At 38.6% G+C, this 22,650-nt stretch overlaps 1 protein-coding gene across 6 annotated transcripts in view; it reads left to right on the forward strand.

Annotated features, from left to right (window-relative positions):
• The window catches only part of MARCHF6 (membrane associated ring-CH-type finger 6), a 314,477-nt gene that overhangs the window by 187,821 nt on the left and 104,006 nt on the right, over positions 1-22,650 (forward strand). For all 6 annotated transcript variants that reach the window (XR_011920873.1, XM_072411957.1, XM_072411959.1 and 3 more), the window contains one exon: positions 6,519-6,726. Coding sequence is in view for 5 of the 6 variants with exons in the window: in XM_072411957.1 (XP_072268058.1) it covers positions 6,519-6,726 (208 nt within the window). In the remaining variant the exon portion in view is untranslated. The remainder of the gene's footprint in view (positions 1-6,518; positions 6,727-22,650) is intronic.

Genomic DNA, 22,650 nt, shown 5'->3' on the forward strand with positions numbered 1-22,650 from the left:
CTTTGTAACTTTTCTGATGGTGAAAAGTTTCTTTTGGATATAGGTTTACTACCTCTTTCTCCTTAATTTGTGGATGGCACTCAAGCTTCATTAATACCATTTCTGGAATAAAGTCAAGAGATCATCTAAAGTTCTGAAGCCCAACACCGGAAGGGGTTTTCCTGTATTGGCTAATGCATTGTTACAGCCTTTACATTGGATTTGAATGTTGTTACCACATTCACCTATTTCTCCAGTGCTAGAGATCCCTGGTATTCTCCTGGTTCTGCTGTCTCCTGTTAACGTTATTGTATGCAACTGTATAACATGCAACTGGTATTGGACGGTCACTGTTTACAATGTTTATATATACTACTGTTTTCAGATTCTATAATTTTACATGTGTACATCTGACAACATGTTTTATGGTCTGGTGTATCTTTTTTGATAGATGGATAATGCCTATTATTTTTTGAGGCGAGAGGCGGTATCCATGCCATCTTGCTGGTGACCTTCTTTTTTTTTTTTGCCCCATACAAGCCTTTTTTTGGTGTTGATTCCAGGCCCGTTGTGCCTCCCTTAGGGGGTTAGTTGTGCACAGTTGGGTGGACTCAACCCAGGGATTTTTATTCTCATCTCCGAACTCTTTTTATTGCAAAGTTGCAATATGTTTTTTTTTTGTTTTTTAAATTTGATTCCTGGTTCCATTCTTGCCCTCTCTTCTTTTCAACTTCTGCTCTGTTCGGTATGCCACAAGATTGTCTTTGAGGCTAATAGTTTATTATTTGCCATACAACTATAGGCCTTATAAAGTAGGACCACACTTCTTAATATAGTTTCCCATAATGTGCAGGGTTTTAATTCTGCTATCAAATGTAAGAAGGGCTTTTAAGCATTATAATTATTTGAAAGCTGACGTAGTAGCTATGTGGGAAGCCCACTTTACACAGGGCTCCTCTTCCTCTTTTTTTTTGTGCACAAAAACTTCCTTGCCTATTTTATTGCTAACATACAGATAAAAAACATTGAAAGGTGGCTCTTTGTCTGGCCAGACATTTATTATTTCACATTTTAGACCCATAGGGCAGATTTCTTTTGGCTGTTGGGTTGTCTGGTTGGGTTGTGCGTTATATAGTGTACTTTGTGGTTTACGATGCCCCAACCTGAGGTCAACTGCTGTTACAGCAGTATGACATTGTTTATGTCTGTAGGAAATGGAACCCCTCATCCAAGGATTATACATTTTTCTCGGTGGCTCCCCAGCAATACTACTGGATAGAGCATGTCTTTTTGTCCTGCTTTTTCCCAGTGATTTTTGGTCTCTCATTCTCTCCACTATGTATCCAGACCAACATTATCCTATTATTGTGCAAATAAGATCATCTAGCTCTCTCTGGAGAAATAATGATAGTTTATTGAATGATACCTTAGTGTGTATTGATATACAGATCTTTCCTAGATTACTTTTTTCTTCTGAATAGTCAACAGGATATATGTAAATAGTGTGGCACCAAAAACTTGGGTTTTAAGAATTTTCTATACCACAATACAATGCAGTTAAAATATAACGTTTATTAGTTCACATATAAATAGACATCAATATGGAATTAATTCCATACAGGATGTCTATAATCTACAAGCAGACCTGAATGTACTGTTTGATTGGGCAGCCAAGTGGCAAATTACATTTAATATAGATAAATGTAAAGTTATGCACTTGGGGGCTAACAACATGGATGCTTCATACTGTCTAGGGGGAATGCATTTGGGGGAGTCAGAAATGGAAAAGGATCTGGGTTCATAGATTAAATAACAGCATGCAATGCCAAGCTGCAATATCTAAAGCTAGCAAAGTACTTTCTTGTATTAAAAGAGGAATAGGCTGCAGAGATGGAGACATAACCCTGCCCCTGTACAAAGCATTGGTCACACCACATCTGGAATATGCACTCCAGTTTTGGGCACCAGTACACAAAAAGGACATTGTGGAATTGGAGTGCAGAGAAGGGCAACTAAACTAATAAAAGGAATGGAGGAGCTCAGCTATGGGGAGAGATTAGCTGAACTGAATCTACAAAAAATATACAGGATGTAGGTATAATAAGTACCACTTTGTCAAAAGCTGCAGATTTCTTTTGATGGAATCTCTTTAATTTGTGATAGCCATAAGTTGTTGTTAGTGTATGTGAAAAGCTCCTGGTTTCAATAGAAAACCCCCTTATTGTTCTAAAAAGAAAACTAAATAAATACACAATTATCCACTGAATTTGTGTATCGATGGTAACATGCTATTTCAAGTAAATAATAAATTGCTCACCAGTATTATTTATCACTATGCATAGGAACGTCCTTTTCTTTGGCCCCCAAAAGAATCCTAAATATGAATTGCAGCTGGCCCGCCACTGCATTGCAATAGCGCCGCTACTACAATTCCCCGGCATCACTTGCGTCTATAGACCAGCTGCCTCTCTGCCTATGCATGGCTCCGCGTTGGACTGTTTTATAGATGCAGGGAATTGTAGTAGCGGTGCTATTTCAGTTTCAAGTTTGGCCCGCGACTTTGTCTAAGTTTTTAGTTTTAGCCCACTGTGTATTTGAGTTTGGCACCCCTGCTGTATAGGGTTGCTATACCACAATAACTTATCACAATACCTGTCTTGAATCCCAGGCACCATTTATAACTACTTTATTCCACAGTATACTCCCCCTTCTATTATTTGGGAGGCTTATGAAGTCCCAGTTTAGAGGTAAGTTTATTAAAATTGCTTCTAGAATTAAAAAGTCACATACACACTTATTGTAATTAACTGGGAGAATACCAGGCTCTCCTTGCACAGCATAAATGTAACACACATCTAGATTTGAGGCCTCAGATTGAAGTTTTACAGAAAAAAATGTGTATGACCACTAGAGCTGTAAAGTCTTTACACTGGATGGGACATACATTTTTTCACTTGGAATAAGCCAGGGAAGCTTCTGGTTATTAAGTTAAATCTCAAACCCAAACGTACCTCCTTACCTAAAAGTATTTGCACTCTGGAAGATTTACGCAGATCCTCTGGTTTGTATTAAGAGTGTGGGGAATTGTATTGCAACCTGTACAATTCATCTTTACCTTTTTTCCCAGATGCCGTGAATGCTTTCTTTAGCTATCCCTAGTTCCCTCACCTAAAGGCATCACACAGACACATTTTGGACAACCCTTTCACAGTTGAAGAAAATCTTAGGCTCTTAAGTTTTTTTAAAACTAACAGGTCTCCTGATCCACGTGGTTTCTCAAATTACTAATACAAGAAATTTAAACAGAAGCTGGCTCCTCATTTAGTTATTTTAACCCTTTGCGTGAGGGTGATAAGTGTTATTCCCAAACCAGGCAAGGAGGACTCTGTTGCTAACTAGCGCCCAACTTGACTAATCAGCTGTGACCTTAAAATATCACCAAGATTCTTTCACCTTTCTTTACCTATTTCCCTGGGGCATATATTTATCTGGATCTGTTAGGATTTATTTCTAATAGACAAGTCCTAGATCAGACCAGGTGAAGGTTAAAATTACCTTCTTTTTGTTTGGTGGTGGTGGTGGGATGGGATGTAAAAAAAAAAGGGTTTTAAAGGGTTCGAAAAATAGAAGAAGCTTTTTCTTCAATGGGGAAAAAAATGTGCTTTGAGATTGACACTTTTTTTTTTTTATCCCCCATTACAGCAGGCTACATTACCTGATCATAGGCAGTACGTTTTTTTTTTTTTTTTTATAGGTTAGTTCCACTTTACCTGGAATGATTACAGATCTGTTAAAGTGATACAACCACGCACATCGATGTGTAGCACTTGGGTTCCGTACCTGGCCAGTTCCAGCAAAATGCACAGATCCCGGTACTCAAGTCACACCTCCACTTCCTCTCCGTCTCAGACGACTGCCCAGCTCTCAATCTGTGCTTGTCTAGAGGAAAAGATGCAGGCAGGGTCCTCCTCCAAGATGACGCCAGCTGGAGCAATCACACTCCTCTCTGGAACCCACCCACACAGCCCTCACATAGCCAGGAGTCTCCTGGAACTCAACTCTTATCCATGGAGGACTCGTGCAGCTCTTGATCCTTTGCTCCACACCTCTCCTGGGGGGCATGTGAGCTATAGGCCTCCCTGCAACCTCCCTACTTCTTTATCAATTTCTCCTTATTGCACTCCTGTGTATCCACTGTGGTCCACCCAATAACCTATGGACACCTCACCTAAGACCATGCACCAATTTCCCTGGACTTTGGTGTTGCCTTTTTCACACACAGGGTTTGCATTGGCGCCTTAATACATTTCTTTATCTAGTCTGCACCCCTACTTATTTGGGTGGCTTGGGTGCCCCAGATTTGCATAAATACTACTTTGCTGCACATTCTGAGGTTTCTGCCATGCTAGTCCCTGCTTCACTCTCTTAGTATCTGTTGTGAAATTCAGTAAATGGGGGTAGCTCCTATGCAAACAAATGCTATGCTGTGGGGCTCATTCTTCTTCTTGTCTGTGTACCCTCTACTTTCCCCATTGCTGAAGACAATGAACCTCTGAACTTTAAGCTCAGCTCTCCCACATCTCCCAAGGCTTCTGTCATACTTACCCCTTTGATCCTGGATAGCCTCTCCTCCTACATGTCTAAGCCATGGAAAGATAAAACCTTCTTTCATTTTCGTCATTTTATGCATCCAACTAAGCAATGATTATTCTCAGAGCTAGTAACTAAATACGACATACCCCGTTCATCTTTTTACACATACCTTGAGATCCGACAGTATTCACTCTCCCTATGTCCTTCCACGGGATTCCCTGCTCTAACTTACTTTGAAACTATTTGCTGGGATGGCCCTTATGCCAAAAGTTTGATCCTTTTCATCTACCCCCACCTCCACTCCTCATGCCACCCACACACCAAGTTTTCATGCTGCAGTTGTCTCCTGTAACTCGGAATCTTACCTCGCACATCCTGCTGGCAGTGTGCACTCTCATTTCATCTCATTGCAGACTACGCCTGATAAATTCTATTGGAGTTTGGAGGATTGGAGCGGGTTTTGGGCGTCCCACTCCTCTTAGGTGGAGACAGACCTAATTTCCCTCATACTCCTCCCCTCCCCCAATCCCTTATATCCTTCCCCCTCTATTTTTCTTCCTCATTTTCTTTTCTCCTTTTTTCCCTGTCATCTCCTAATGCCTCTATTGCCCTTGTTGGTAGCAGTTACTCTCTCAGGTTCTACCCTAGCCCAGATAGGTCCCCAACCATTTCCTGCTTGTATTTTGATACCTGGGTTATGTTTTTTTTTCCATATAAAAATCTCCCTTAATCTTATCTTTTGTTTGTGGCTCTATGTTTGTTTTTTTTATTAATAAAGAATCTCCATAATAATACAATTTTAAAACATCTGAGACCCCCTCCCCCCACCTATGGGGAGAAGACCGTTGTTTCAGAAAATATTTTTTTAGAATGGTAATAAACAGAGCCTCAGACCACTAAGAACTTTGCTGGAATGCTGCATCAAAAAAATGATTCTACTGGAAAAACTTAGTTCACCTGTAGGGCTTGTGGCAAAACGGTGGGTTTCCCTGAAAACTTAAAGCCACTATGTAGTCTTTAACCTGAAATATCAAGGAACCAGAAGCTCTAGTTTTGCTGTCAGAAGAGGCAGGGTCTGGAATATGGCCCATTGGTATTCCTTTCTCCCTGGCAGGGAAGGCTATATGCATCACACTAGTATGGAGTTGGGCAGTGTAGCAAGTTTCCAACAGGCAAGCTCAACAACCAGAACATCCAGCTATAGGCAACATGGTCTTATCTGCCTTTTCTTAGTTTATCATTACCAAGCACTGTCGGAGATGGTAATAAAAAAGGTTAGGTAGTAGTGTAAAGATAACTTGTGCAGCTTTCTGAGTAGGCCATAATGGAAATTGTGCACTTCAAGCCTGCATCTGACCATGAATAATGGATGGCGCAATAAAAGCAGAAAAAATATGCATATAACAAAAAGATAGGCACCTGTTGTACCTACTGTACTGAAATCCTTTCTCACTGACTGATAAAAAAAAAATAGGTCTCTAGCAGGTGGGGAACGGCCGCCGCCTTTAATAAACAGACTGATGAGTCCATATTGATTACTCTGTTCTCTCTTCTCCTATGAGCTTCCTGGTTAGCACATGGGCACTGTAGCATGACTAATTACCCTCTAATTCTGTCCCCCCCTCCCCCATTCTGACCTTAACTGCATTACAGTATGCTAATATAGGCTATACATATTACAAATTACCTTTTAATATGTGTTAATAAATGCAGATCTTCATTAGTGTATGTAGTGTATATTTTAATGTAATCTTAGGAACATTGTAATTTATTATTGGCTCAGACAACAAAGCCAATGTGTTCAATGGAGATTCTACAGCTACACTCCACCAAAACATAATGGAAGTTACCAACCTGCATTTATCATTCACCAAACTAGTTTTGTGGTAATACTGGACTGAATTGCTTGTTATAACTAAAATACTTTTTTTTCCTGAAATAAATAGTGACCTGCACTCCTACTTGCTTGGAGATCAAGAGGAAACTGGAAACAATATTCATCAGCATCAGCATGCTGGAAACCATCACAATGCTCGGAACAATGCTGTCCCTGTCGTTGGGGAAGGTCTACATGCTGCTCACCAAGCCATTCTTCAACAGGGAGGCCCTGTAGGGTATCAGCCGTACCGAAGGCCTTTCAGATTTCCTCTAAGGGTAATTTTTAAATTTGTTGTTAATGGCTACAGAATGTAGTATAATTTTAAAAATAAGGATCTCTGTGACTTTTTTTGTGGTCTGTGTTCCTATTGGGAAGATTTCCACTTAGGATAAAAAATCTGTCCTATAGGAACACAGACAAAAATTCAATTTCAGTAGAATTTATCATTTTTTGCACAGTAGCCACAGGCATAAAAAGTGAGATAATTTCTCTGCAATGGAGAAATTGAGCCTTTTTTATTATTTTTTTTTTTTTTTGATAAATCTTTAAAATGTTATGTCTTTTAGTGATATCATATCATTCCATATTGTGATCTAACACTATATTGCAATGCTTATCTAAAATGATGTAATGATTATATTACAACATTATCTGACATCACATAATCTAATAATATTTATTTCATTACTTTAATTCTTGTGCTTTTATGAAGTTATATATTTTTCATTTCCAACTGATGCCTTACATAGTTACATATTAGATTAGGTCAGGTTAAAAAACAACCCATCAAGTTCAACCACTAAAGAAATAAACATATCCCAGATATTAAAGGAAGGCGAAAAAAAAAAACTGGTACAGTTTGCCTTAAAAAAAACTTAAGTATTGCTGCTTTTAATTTAGATTATATCTATCTTTTTTAACATTAGAATACCATTTATCATTAAGTCCTGTAGTACCAAGAGTCTTTTGGCATTATTACTGTTAATTAGATTAATTGGTTTATTAGGTTTACCCTATTTTATGCTTAACGCGGACCTAAACTCACAATTTTTACCTTACATTAAAGGGTAGACATCTTTTTATTTTATTATAATAATATATTTATTTATTATTTATCCTTTTATTGAACCTTCCTGGTGGTCTGAATAATAAGTATTTTTAAATGTCAAAGTAGTACAATTAAAAATACCTATTATTTTAAATTTTCCACCTCCCAGCTGCACAGTCCCGCCCCCAAGCCACAAGCTTGCACGGCCTGCCCGGCATCTGCTTCCCCTTGGCCTTGCGTCCCCAACGTTCACATACTGGTGACGCAGATGCCGGGCGAGCCTTGTCAGGCAACACAGATGCCGGATGGGCATCGCTGGAGGACGCCGAGGGAACGTGGGGACTAGGTAAGTTTTAAAACTCCCTTACAATCCATCCCGAGTGTGGCTCAGGGTTAGCACTTTTGGTACTAAAAATTAACCACGAGCCACACTGGAGAATACTGCTAGGGAGGTTAAATTTGTTTATTTTTTTCAAGGGCAACACACTTTTTTTTTAAAGAAAAAAAAAGGTGCAGCACCTCCCCTTTCTGTCTTGATCGCCACAAATGGAAACGCAAAGCCTTCTGAAAGCGCAGTGAGATCGGCAAGCTTTTTTTCCCATGTGCGTCACCCGATTCCTTGTCTGCGCAAAACTAGATTGGGTGACTGGCAAGAAGAACCTGGAAGAAGAGAGATGATGTCAATGCGGGCCGAAGATGGATACCAAAACGATGCGGGACCCAAACAAAGAAACCGCCTGATGGATTGATGGACGTGCAGTATTAAATGTAAGTGTGTTTTTTTTTTTTTAGTTTAGTTTTTAGGTTTTTAGGTTTAGTTCCTCTTTATTATATACTCAGATATATAAAATAGTCATATTTTATTCCTTTTTTTCTTTTTTTACCTGAAAAAATCTGTTAAGCATAAAATCTTTAAAAATTACTTATGTGTCACACCACTAGATGTCATTGTGTCCTTGTGCAAAGTGTATATTTATTTATATTATATTTATTATATTATATTTAAGTGTGTACTTATTGCAGTATGAGACATTATTAGTTTTAAATGAGGTCACAGTCCCATCTATTGGTGGCCTACAATAATAATTAAAAAAAAAAGAGCCAGTGATCTATCACAACCAAATTAAAAGTGCAAAACACAACTTGTAAAAAGGGGGGGGGGGGTTAAAATGTTAACATTTATTCACATTAATTTAATGGCATTTCTCTTGATTGCTGTTTTAAACGTTAGCGATCATATCCATATTTTGTGCCCTAGTTTTATATCATCAATGTAATTTTCCGAGTCAGATTTGCTTAACATTTGAATAATTTTTTTTCTGGATTATATCATCATGGTGTGGTGCCACAGCTCTGGTCTTGTCACCATCGGCTAACATCACTGTCACACTAGTGCAATAATAGTAAGGAACTGTGAAAGATCCAGTACCATCTACGCATTCCTTTAGGTATTTACTGCTGGCCTTTATGGAGAAATTCACTTCTCTTGTACTAGTGACCCATGTCACCAAGACTAAAAACGAGGAAATAATTTGAGTTCTGAGAAGCATAAGAATCAAGTAAACTTAATGTTCTGTACAATAAGCATTGTAATTTAGGGCACCATTAAAGTTACAGTATCAGCAATATTTTATTTATCATTAATAAAGACACAATAAACAACAATTCCTACTTTATATTTTGCACTGTATACTTTGGGCCTAAAGTGCAACCTAAACCCAATGACTCCCCTATCATCTCTTCTTCCTCCTACAGACCATCTCTGGCCATCTTGATTGGCCATGCCAAGATGAATTAACTCCCACACAGGTGCACTCAGGAGTTCTTTCATCCCTGACACATGCAAAGGAAACCAGGGTTTACAGGTTTCCTTGGAAACCAGACAGATGCTGCATATACACAGCTCTGCTTTGACAGTAGAAATCCAGAGTGATCAGGCAGGTAAGATATATTATTGCAGATGGGACATAGTCTGTTCCTTTTCTGCAGTAATGACCTACCTCACACTAAAAATGAAACTTAAGTTCTCGATGTACACTTTGGCTACTGTCTGTTACCTTACCAACCCTAATTAAAACATCTAAAACCCGGTACCGTGTACAGAAGATTTTTACAAAGACTGCTAAGCTGTCCCTGGTAATGAAAATACATGAAAGCCCCCAAATATTAACATGTAATATTTTATATTCGGCTGACTAAAAAGAAAACTGTATTTCTTTCTTAGCCATTGAGAGACAGGGTAGTTTAACTTTCAGGTTTTCTTGCCACTTACAAGTAGAATAAACACTGACAAAAAAAAAAAACTGGCAGGGGGCTGTCGAGGACAACCCCTAATACTAAAAAACGGGCCTTTTTTCTAACATCCTCAGTAGATGGACGTTTGTTCAGCTCTGCTGTGCAAAGACCAACTTATTAACTTGCATTATTTTTCCCATACTTCATTTTTTTTTTATAGTCTTGTAAGAGTTAGTCTCTCAGTTTTGCAGCTACCTGTCCTTAGTTTGATTATTTTGCCATGTCTGGACACCACATTTATTCACAATATTTTATTGACATTTCTGTTGATTGCTGTTTAGTAATGTCAGTGATAGCCACATTTTGTGCCCTAAGCTTATACTTAAGTTAGTCATTTTCCTAGATTTTAGTAAAATGTCAGGCTATTTTTATTTTTAGCATGCATGAAGAAGGCAAATTTTTTTTAATTTGCTTAACATAAAATAATAAACTTTTTTTGTAAATCATAACATGTGCAAAAACTAACTTATTTACTTGCATTATTTTTCCCCACTCTTCCTTAATCAATGCTATTTAACAGTTTTACAGAAATGGTTATGTCAGATTTGCAGGTACCTGGCATGGCCATCCTTAGCTTGGCCTTTTGCCATGTCTGCACTTTACTGGACTGGACATTACTGCGATAACCTGAAAGTGACATTCGTAGAATGGGTTTTTTCTACACCTCACTCTGTAACAAGTTATCCACAGTGCATTTTACATTTCAAGGCGCTGCCATTGCTAAAGTGCTTGGCCATTCTCTGAAGATGCAGATCATCAGTAGGCTGATCAGGCAGAGGTCTGGAAGCCTCTCTGTTTACATAGGTCACCGGGTGCCTAAAATCAACTATAGTCAAAATGTCCCTTTTGTGCTTATAGATCTGTCAGCTTTACATTGCTTTAACACTGTGTTTGCAACATGTCTGATATTAGACACAGGCAATTCCACTAAAATGGGAAATGCTAGCTTCTATTTCCTAACATTACCAGCTCTTTTTTAATGCCCCCCAAAGGTGATGATGTCTGCAACTTAGAGTAATTGTTTCCTTTAATAATAGAGATATGGCAATGGTGGTGGTATATCACAGTGACTGTAAATAGAGCAATAATGTGCCTACCCTCATCATTCAATAGATCAAAAAACAACAAAGACAGAGATTTAAGCAGGGTTTTTTGGCACAAACGATGTATTCAACATACATTAACAAAATTTGTAATAGGGTTTGTACATTAAAAAATACCACTGTACACAGCTAGTGGTCAGGTATAATCATTGAAGTCATATGATTACTTAATACAATAAACAGTAATCAAAGGTTGGTTTGAACCACCTTATTATCCTTGGGGTTCAACCACAGACAAGATGATTTTTTCACTAGACATATAATAGCTATCAACTTATATATTGTTGACCATATACAATGTTTGATCATCAAAGCATGTTGTTGGATATACTCGACGCGTTTCGCCAGATACGGCTTCTTCAGGAGTATTGACAGCATGCGTAGATTGTTTGTGTCAATTGCATCTAGACCAGTAGATAATGTTAAAATTAGAATTTAGAATGACTCATATGAATATTATGTTGTAGATATACACATTCCCAATCAATGTGCTTTCTATAACATGATGACCTATGTTGTTTAGAGCGCACATTGATGTCCCACTATATATATTGGTTATTAATTGATTAATAACAAGCAGGTTTTAGGCCAATATACATGGATGTCAGACAGTAATTAATCCAGAAATATTCACACTTACATGGATCTGTGGAACAAAAGTGGATGGTTTGAAGTTGTATGCAAGATCAGAGAGGTATAAGTAGTGTGGTATTCTACATGCTAAGGTCCTTGTGTTTGAGTCAGGGATCTATAAAAAAATCAATTATGATTTTTTGTTAAGAGACCTATTCATATATATATATATATATATATATATATATATATATATACACACATATATACATATATACATACACAGACTATAAAGTATAATATATTGTGAGTATGTCAGTATGGCAGACTGATATTGTTACCTTATATAGTTGATCCTAGGTGTATTCTGTATACCAGATAGAGAATTTGTAAGTATATTACAAACAGCTCCTGGAGACATGTGCAAGACAGCAGCTGGAGACTCAGCTTGTAGGGAGATCTGTGGCTGGAGACTCAGCATGCAGCTGGAGACCCCGCATACAGGAAGATCTAAGGGGACGCCATTCCCTTAATCGGACAGCGTTTTTAGGACCTCCCCCTGCCCCACGTGCTCAGACAAGAAGTCTGGGGATAACCTTGAGGCTATTGGATGATGTCACGTCAAAGGGGCGGTGTTAGAAAACGTCATCCCCCAGTGTTCATCATAGAGCATGTTAACTCCAGCCTGTCATGTCCATTGCAGGGGAGGGAGGGCATCTCCCCCTCCCCTCTTTGAGTCAGTGCTGCAGCTGGTCAGAGAGCAGCTGCCTCACAGTATCTCCATCTAAGAAGACGGGGATATACGGGGAGAGGCGGTATTTGCCTCTAATAGAGGCAGGACCGCGTCAGGGTGCACCAAGAGTATCTCTGGGTGCCCCCGTCCCCACAAGTCAAGCTTAGGGGAGGGGAAGGAGCATGTCTAGTTCCTCCCTAGGGGGACAGGAGTCCCCACATAATCCTGTGCATTGGAACACATCAGAATCAGGTCCTGTGAATGAGATAATGCAGATAGCATTAAATGTTATGTATATACATATCAAGAATTACTAAATATTCAGATAGTAAAAGTACATGTACATATATAAGATATTAATAAACAACAAATGTTCATAGCAATCAGCTTTGGTATTATACAGATACAATATATCATATACAAAAAAAGTGTATCAAACTTCCATAGCAGTCACATATGGTAAGATATGAGCATAGTATAATACAGTGTATTACAAAGCAGCGTAATGGGACTGCGTTCTCCTTCTATTAGAACAATTCATATGAACATCTATTGGATCATGCCTTTTTATTGGCAGTTAATTTGAGTAGCAGAACATATAAGCGCTTATTAAACAATATAGTTACAGAAAAGACTTAAAACTAAAGGCATCATTTAGTCCTGGAAAATAATTAGCTTTAAGGGTGAAAATCCATTTAGTTTCTGCTTGTAGCAGTTTTTTGTCATAATCGCCCCCTCTGGGACTTAAAGGTACTTGTTCAAGTGCAGCAAAGCTGATGCAATGAATATTAAATTGATGTTGTGTTCCAACATGAAAACTTAATGGGGTTGTCATCTTTCCATTCTTGATTAAATATATATGTTCATATATACGTTTGCGGAAGGATCTTTTCGTTTTACCTACATAAAATCTTCCACATTTGCAGTTGATTAGGTAGATAACACCTTCCAATTGACAGTTGACATGGTAGTGGACTTTGTGTGTGCTACCATTTGGTAATATTAGTACTTGATTTTCTTGGATCCATTTACATTGGTTACAGGAACCACATTTGAAGATTCCATGAATTTTTTTTATTAAATTAAAGTCTGTGGGTGGGGGATTATAGTGACTTGTAACTAATGAATCTCGTAGTGAATTTGATCTCCGAAATGTAATACAGGGTTTTTCATCCAAGATGTTTTTAATTGATGAATCTATTGAAGGTGAGAATTCTCCAATAGTCTTTGATTAGTTGGTGAATAGATGCATGATGTTCATTGAATTTGGTAATAATAGGTAATTAAGGTGAGTCCGTGTAGATGTAGTGTTGGACAGAAGACCTCCAGTGTCTAGTTTGGAAACCTTTTGGTAGGTCCTTTTGAGAAGTTTTTTTACTATAGCCTCTGGCTATGAGTCTGTGTCAGAGCATTAGCCTCTCTCTTAAAATCTGTACATAGTGTGCAATTTCTTTTAGGTCTAAGCATTTGACTATAAGGAATACTTTTAATTAAAGCCCTCGGATGTGCACTTTTAGCATGAGTATGGTGTTTCCAGCAGTTTCCTTTCTATATAGTGTGGTAGTGATGTGAAGGTCAGAGGAAATGTTAATGAAAATGTCTAGGAAAGGTATCTGGTGGGAATCAATATTCCAAGTGAACTTGAGATTATAGTTATTCTGTGAAAGTGATGTTAGCATCTCATTAAGCATTTCTCTTGAACCTGTCCAGATAATGAAAATATCGTCGATGTATCGACGCCATAGAAGAATATGTTTGCAATAAGGGTAAAACATGTTTGGAGAAAAGATTTTTCTCCCAGTGTCCAAGATATAAATTAGCATAAGAATGGGGCACATTTTGTCCCCATCGCCACTCCTTGTGATTGCAAATACATCTGGTTATTGAAAGTGAATATGTTGCGAGTTAGGATGAATTTAAGAAGTTTGAGAATAAATGCATTGTATCCTCCCAATGATGGGTCCCCGGTATCAAGAAAGGAGGCTATTGATCTTAGACCCAAGGTGTGTGGTATGCTACTGTATAACGCTTCCACGTCTATTGTGGTTAAAAGTGTGTTGGGAGGAACTGTCATATATTTTAGGATTTCAAGTAACTGGATGGTGTCTCTAAGATATGACGGTAGTTGGATAACATACGGTTGGAGATAAGAGTCAATCAAATCACTGGCTCTGGAAGAAATGGAATCAATGCCTGCAACTATAGGGCGCCCGGGTGGTTTTGATATACTTTTATGGACTTTTGGGAGGCTATAGAATGTTGGTATCACTGGGTGCCTGATCCATAAAAATTCCTTTGTTTTTGTGTCAATTATGCCTGTTATATGGGCCTCAGTAATGATAGAGTAATACTCCTTATAGTATAATTCTATGTCTGTTTTATTTATGGTATTGTACCAATGTCTATTGTCTAGGATGTCTAAGCACATCTGAATATATTGGTGATTGTCCATGATGACAATATTGCCACCTTTATCGGCTGGTTTTATTGTGATTTGTTTGTTGTTGTGAAGGTTTCTCAAAGCTTGTTGTTGTTGTTTAGTAATATTAGATACCATATGTGTGGATCTAGGGTCAAATTCAAGTACTTTTTTGGTCATAATATTGACAAATGTTTGCACATGAGTGTTAAAGGTGAGAGAAGGAAAAAAGGTTGATTGTTTGTGTTTAGTTGGTATAACGGATGTTTCTGATATTGCTAGGTGTTATGTCAGAGAGAGGGGGTTTATTGTCTGGATTGCTTTCCTGATATAATTCATGTAGAGTTTTCATAATCCTAAAGTCCTCTAGTCTTTTAAGATCTTTGATTTGTGTTGTATCAAGAGGAGCATTAGGTTGTAAAGATTTGCTATACATAAGTTTTAGAGTGAGCTTTCTGGCAAATAGATGTATATCCTTAATAAGTTCAAACTTATCTAGTTTGCTGGAAGGGCAAAAAGACATGCCCAGTCTTAATACCTCTATTTCCCTAGAATTTAATTGATAGGAGGATAGGTTAATAATTTCTAAGTCTGGCTCTGTGGTGGGAGTTTTGCAAAATATTCTGGAATTGAGCCTTTCAGTTGTTTGGGAGAGGGGATTCTTTCGGTTAGTGGCCCTAAAAAAGATTTTTGTGATTTGATTTTGGGAATGGCGCCTAAGTGAGGTGCGAGTTGGGGTATAGGATGGGATAGGAGAGGGAGGGGTGTGAACTCTGGTGAATTGCCAGCTGATAGTGTGGCACCTAGTGGTGTGTTTGTAGGAGGAACAGTGATTGGTGGATCCTGCGGTTCTGGAATAATACTGGGAAATGAGTGAGATGAGGTGACTATTGCAGAGGTAATGTCTGAGCTGGATAAAGTTAGTGGTGATGGAGGGGAGGGAATGGGTGCAGGTGGAGTAATTGGTTTCTGTTTAGGATCTTGAGTGAATAAATCACTGTGATCACTTTTGTATCGTTTTTTACTTTTAAATGTACTAGTGTGCCCGGGTGAGTGTGGGACAGTAAGTCTTGTGGGGTGGCCTGTTAAGGTTGGAAGAGATGTTTTTGTTTGTTGGTTGGATCCTTTGTTTGTGATTTTGTCCCAATTATAAGCCTTTTTACGAATGAATAACCATTTGTCTTTTTGAAATTTTTTATCCTTTCTATTATAAATGTCAATATTGAATTTTTCAATATGCTGTTTTAGGAGATTGTGTTGATGTGTAAATTGGGTGGATTCTATCAATATATTATTTTGAGTATATATTTCTTTGATTTCGCATTCAATAATCTCCAATTCTTTTTTATAGTAGTTGATTAATAGTTGCATCAGTTTGGTAGAACATTTGGTTAGAATATTTTCCCACTCATCTCGAGTCCATTCTGGAATAATTTTCACCTGAGTCTTCCAGAACTTTCTGTGTGAAAGCTATCTGTTTCCTGTGCACCTTCAAGATCTACCGGGTTCCTAATTTTCTAAAGGGGGTTGTGGTGAGGCCACTGCTGTCCCAACTAGCTTCACTGTCATTTTCAGCTAACCTTTACGTCTCAAGTGTTTCCTGGGCCACTTACCCCAGTGTTAGCCATATTCTATTCCCTTGGTATTCCTGTTGTGGAATACTTAGACTGGTTGATAGAGCAGATGGTGTGGGCTCTGTTGGGAAACATCTATTAATTGCCCTGGTGTCTTAGCGATTCATTTGTATCCTTAATCATCCCCTAAAATGTGTCTTCTGGAAAAAAAATCTTGGGACTGTACAATTTCAGTTTTATGTTCTAAGCTCAATCAGTTTTCTGCCACATGTAAGCCACAGAAAGACATGCTACAAAGCAAGGAATATGCTTTTACCTTCTAGCCTTAGAAGCCTTAGTTATTAAATATGCTCAACAGTGTTCTCCCCAGAAATTTTTTTCGGGCGGGTGGTGGGAAGTTGTAGCCGGGTGGTAAAAAAGGGGGTGTGGCAAAACACGCCAAATTTACTGCTCCCAGTTGTTTATGCCATGGGTAATCAGTAACCCCTTATTGTTTCAGTGTTCTACCTTCTCCCAATGATTTGTTACAACTTTGTAATGCCTGCCCCGTTAGTATATCCAATTTTTCTATTCTATGTATTTGGCCACAACTGTCCTATGCCGTGTATTGTGACCCAACTTACTAGTGTTCTAAGTTCATAGCTCATATTAGCAGCAAAAAACATTTACCCCTTCTGAGTGACTTCTGGCAACTGCTAGGCACCTAGGATTGGTAACAGGTTGTAAGTGCTAGGCACCTAGGATTGTTAACAGGGGGTAAGTGCTAGGCACCTAGGATTGGTAACAGGGGGTAAGTGCTCGGCACCTAGGATTGGTAACAGGCGGTAAGTGCTGGACTTTTTCAGAGCTAGAAGTTTTTTAAGCAGCAGCGGTTCCTGGCATGAGGAATGGACAAATGTAACCTTACTGCTGGTGTGAATTCAGGCTAACTTCAGATGTGCTCCTGTGTCTATATTCAGTTAAAGTGAACTTTTGTGAAAACATTTTTTTTCACTTGATTTTTTTTTACAAAACTAGCCCAGCAGGCCCATGCTGGCTCAGCTTCCACCTTTTCTCTGATGTCCACTTGTACCTCCAGTGCTGCCTTGCACTGCGCATGCATGAGATTGAACACTTTTTTTTTACATTATAAGAAAGCCTCTGAAGGTGCATGCACACAAGGTGCAGGGCAGAGCCTCTTGGGATATGTGACACAAATATCCCAGAAGGCTGCGGATTTCCCCTTTGGTCTTTACCGAAATGGAAGTGAAGACTGAAGGGGAGAGGTCCTCTCCACAAAAGTGTAAAAACAAAAAAAAAAAACACACATTTTTCCATTACATAACAGAGAAAGTCACTCTTTAATATAATGTTAAAAATGTGGAGATTCTTTAATAGCATCATGCATGTGATATCAGATGGGGACAAGACAGACAGTGACCCCCTCTTATTACTGTCTATATTCTATTAAAAAACACTGTCTGTGAAGTTTATCCGCAGTGTGTAATGTCATCAGCAGCGTAGTCTGATCGCTATGTGATTGAGCAGATTCTGCAGCCTAACAACTCGCTGTGTTCAAACCATCAAGGAAACTGAAACTGTAGGTGCAAGTGGGGGACACTTGTGGCTAAACCTTTTTAAAATGTAGTAAGACACGTGTGGCTATCACCTTTCATCACCATGGCATCATTACAACATAAAAAAAAGCTGTCCATCAAAATGCTCTTCCTTGTTACACATGACTGTACCCTTCCAGTACCTCAACCTCAATAAAATGTAGTGGGCAGCGTTCATTTTCTAATGATGCCATAGTTATGACGTTTTAGGGGTTGTTAGTCACAGATGTTCCCCACTTGTACCTATGTTTTTGGTTTCTTACACCTGCCAATTGCCCAATTGAAGTTCAGAATGTTAGATAAGTGGACAGGAATGTGTAACAGGGCAGGGAGGCCCATTTTAACGGGCGGAGTGTTTTATGTTCTAATGATGCTGTAGTAATGAGATTGTAAGGGGAGAATGTGCCCGCCACTTGCACCTATATTTTCAGTTTTGTACCCCCCCACCCCACCTCAGAGAAATTGGGTTTCAAAGAAATAAGCAGACAGTAGTTTCATAGGTATAGACTTGTGACAGGTAGGTAAATATTTAGAGGCCCACCCCAATGCTCCTTGCTATGTTAGTGGCTTCGGGGTCCCCAATATGCATTTTCAATTTAGGACTCCTAGTTGCACTTTCCTCTGAAACAGCAACCCCAAAGTTCAATTTTCATATCATTTTACATTTGTAAAAGCTGGGGGTCTGAAAATGTAGTAACTAGTATCTATGAGGGTCTCCTGTACACCCTGAAAATTACAGGTCATTGTGACATACAGTTTAGGAGATATGAAGGTTTGTACACAGAGAGCTGTGAGGATGCAGAACCACATGCAGACTTCACACACAGCTCTAGCAGTGGATACATTTCACCGGCAGATTTTTTTTTTTAAATAAAAATCCCAGCTTGTGCTATGAGATGGGGCGGGGCTGCCTGTGTCCCCTTCACATGAAGGCTGAACTGTGTGCTCACCTCTCATCCCAGCAGCAATCCTCTGAACGGATGAAAGCTGAGCACAGATGGCACAGAGCAGCCTCACTGAGATCCGATGAGAGCTGCCAAGGAGAGGTGGGCGGGGTATTCAAAGCAGCTGGGCGGGGCAACCGGCTAAAACCTTTTGGGTAGAACTATGCTTAATACCAAATGGAAAAATTATTTGTTTTCTTTATATTCTTTTAAAACTGGTAAAACGTTTGCAATTAATTTAGAGACAGATACGAACCTTCACTTCATTAGCTTACCTTTATATGTTATATCCAGAGAAGCTCATTGATAGGTCCTAATAAATCAATCTCTCTCCTTTTTCCAGCTTAGTCTCCTAATAGATGTTTGTTTTTCACCATTCCAATCACTTTCCTCTTTCCAGCAAGAAAAACCCCACCTTTTATGTTCAGGTGTATCCATACTAATAAAATGTTTTCTTACCTCCTTTTATAGCCCCCCTCTTTGTGTAATCCTCCTTATTTATCACCACATGGAGTGTGAATTCCTCTAATTCCCTTCCTCATCCACCTCTGTGTGGGGGAGGAAGTACTTGCGAGTCCTCTCTGCTCTGCATGTTAATCTTAAGTAAGTGTTTGCATTCCACCTTGCAGGAAGCACCATCACTCACAGTTGAAACGCATATGTGTTCCAAATATTAAAAGAATATAAAGCATACAAATAATTTTTCCATTAGTTATTGAGCTTATATAACTTGAAAGTCTGGAAATATTTGACGCTTGTGAGTTAACCACAAACAAAGCAAAAAAACAAAACAAAAAACTTTATGGAGCCTAGACTAGACATTTATTACTTCTGTAGCAAGTTGTGCTTTGATATGCAAAAAGAAACAACTGCAGAGTTTGTCTTTAAAGAGTTACAAGAGGTAGCAAAACAGCTCAGACTTTTTCTGCAAGTCACACAACCCGCCCCCCATCAAGCCTTCGTCCTGCACACAAGCAAGCAGGGAAGTCCCGTTCGTATTTAGGAGTCGTCCGTATGTCGGATGTGCTTAACTCTGGGACTACCTGTATATTTAAATGAAGAAAACTTCATTATTTTGTGTTCTTTGAGTATGAAAGCATATTTTTTGTATTTTTTTGTATTTTATTATATGAATTTGTGTGTTTAAAATATAATTATCCTCCTGTTCACTCCTGAAGAAGCAGAGACAATATCTGTAAAACGCGTTGATTATATATGAACATGTGGATTATAATTATGTATTGCCATAGAGTACTGTGTTTTTATAGTGTTTAAATAAAAATGTATTTTAATAAAAAAATTTTTTAGTGGAAATGTGTTGCCTAAAAAGTCCCTAGGGTTCTCTAAGATGTTTTTAGAGACAAACCTTATGAATGCAGGGGTTCAGTCTGACTGGAAGATCAGGAGATATGAGTGTCCCTGCAACTACAGGTCATTCTTTAAGAAGGTCACCTCATTCAAGTATGATCAGATGATGCCACAGTAGTGCAATACATCCATCATTGAGGAGAAACAGGACATATTACTATGACAGGAAAGGTAGTTGAATATAATTCTGGTTGGAATTTCTTAGCCCTGGGCGCCATATTTAGTGTCAGTTTCTTCAGCCAGTGTCACCTGTGCTTGGTAGAGTGGCCCCTACACCCAAAATTGTAGCAGGTATAGAGCAAATGGCATGAACCTCCTCACATTCTGGTTCAGTTACCAATTAAACAGGTTGGTTTCCAGCTACAGAGATATTTTTATTATATATTATACAGAGAATACAGGTTGATAGTTGGTGACTCTGTGAAATTTGTGCACTAAGTTCTAGGTGTTTTCTTATCTATTTTTTCTCATTTGCTTCAAAGGATTCGGAAGAATTATTATTTTTTTTTTTTTTTGGGTGGGGCGGGGGGAGCTTTCCAGCAGTAAGGGCTCTCGAAGACACTCTTTGGGAGGATTTCATTGTTGGATATTGGAACCCAGAAACATATATTACACTTTAGTCTTAGTTGCCCATAGATCTATATCTGCAGGGACACAGCCTAGGAATGTTTCACCCTACCCGCATTAACCTTTCCTCCTAGTCTGTCTCCTGCCTCAATGTGACCAAGAAGAGTTCTTTCAGTGATCCCAATAATGCAATTTGAACCTTCACTTTTATTTTCTATTTCAACTGGGGCATATACGTATTTTCCTTGTAGTAATCACCTCTGCAACTTTAAGGTCAGATCCGACAGCCTTATCATGCAAGGAACTTCTTTTAGTTCTTCATTGTAACGAAGTGAATTTAGACCATACTTTGTTGGTTTAAGATTAATTTAGCTCTTTGTCTTATCGAAAAGATTGTCCTTTATTCTTTCGTTCAATTCCATCTCTCTGAAAGGGCTTCCCTCCTGTGCTTCAGGTTTTTATTCCATCATTATAGATGTTCAGTTGAGCTTCTTCAAAATTTGGTTGGAGTTGTTGGATTGCTTACCCCAAAGTTGGACCGCCTTTGAATGTTTGGAAGATGAAAGATTAACTGTACCTCAATAAAAGAGAATGCAAATAGAATTTTTACAAACCAATAAATGTTTTTTTTTATTTTTAATATTATGCATTTGAAGAGGTTATCCTTTAAGCAAGAAAAGCATTTTTTGTAGTTTTGTTGCATGTATTTACAATTTAAAAAATGGCTAAATTGCGCGTAATCAAATTACAAACAAATAACAAAAAATTGGCTCTTGATTAAAACAAGGATTGGTATATATTTTTATTTTATTTTGAAACATTTTTTATTAAGGGTTTTACAACAAAAGAGAAAGGGGGGGTGGAGAAGGAAAGGGAATTTAGAGGTGAGGGGGGGAGGGGGGGGAGTACATTACAGCAAAGGCTTTAAACAATTGAAAATAGAACAATACAAGATACAAAATATAAAATTGTATAAAATAGTGCAACAGTTCCCAAAAAAAAAGGGAAAACAAAATTAGGTAAGAAAAATTAATATTCCACTTATATAACTGTATGGGATCAGGTTGTTCCCAATACCTTTATCTCATCATGAGATATCTGGAAAACAAGTAACAATGAAAGGGAAAGCAATGTTAGAGAATAACAACCGAAAAATTATCATAGTCCCAGGGACCATTGAACCAAGGTATTTTTGTCTTGTCTTTGTCTTGTTAACTTGGAAATCTTGGAGAAGTGTCAATGTGGCCCTTAAAAGTGTGGCTCCCTCCCTGTGATAATACCAAGAGGTCAGAGAGGGGAGTTAAGATGAGAACAGGGTAGGAGTGTGCAAGAAGTAGTGTTGCTATTGGTCAAGATGATGATGGTGATGGGCCCAGGTAGCTAGCATATAAGAAATTGAGACCAGTAAAACCACATATTGAAAAATCTTCTACTGTACTGTACTCGTAGCAAGGAAGTCAAGTCTTCCATGTGGTGGATTTCGTTGATCCTTAAGCCATAACTGAATGGGAGGTGGATCCGCCCTCTTCCAGTAAGCCGCAATACATGAATTTGCAGCCACAACCAAGTGTCTGAGCACCGAGTTCCTGTACATTTTTTCTGAAAAAGAATTGTGTTATAGAAGGTTTCTGGTCCTCGGTCAGAGAAACCCCCAAATCTTTTTCCCACTCCAAAAAAATAGGAAGTGAAAGGTGTGGTGTGGGTGGGAGTCTTGTAGAAGGGTATAAAATGTGGAAAGGGCATGCCGGATACCCCTGTTGCCCACGCACAGCTGCACAAACGGGGTAATAGATCTGGCAAACAATTCCGGAGGCACTAAAGATTTGAGATAGGGGGAGAGCTGCGCCGCCCTCCAGTAATCCAATCCAAAATCTAGAGAGGCCGAAGTTAGCTCAGCTCCCCCAGCCCTCCTCTGTGAAATAAGGAAATGAGTTGCTCTGAAAATCCCCTTTTCGTGAAGGTTAGCAAAAATTTGGTCCT

The sequence above is a fragment of the Pyxicephalus adspersus genome, chromosome 5 (assembly GCF_032062135.1).
Source record: "Pyxicephalus adspersus chromosome 5, UCB_Pads_2.0, whole genome shotgun sequence".
In the NCBI taxonomy this organism is placed as follows: domain Eukaryota; kingdom Metazoa; phylum Chordata; class Amphibia; order Anura; family Pyxicephalidae; genus Pyxicephalus; species Pyxicephalus adspersus.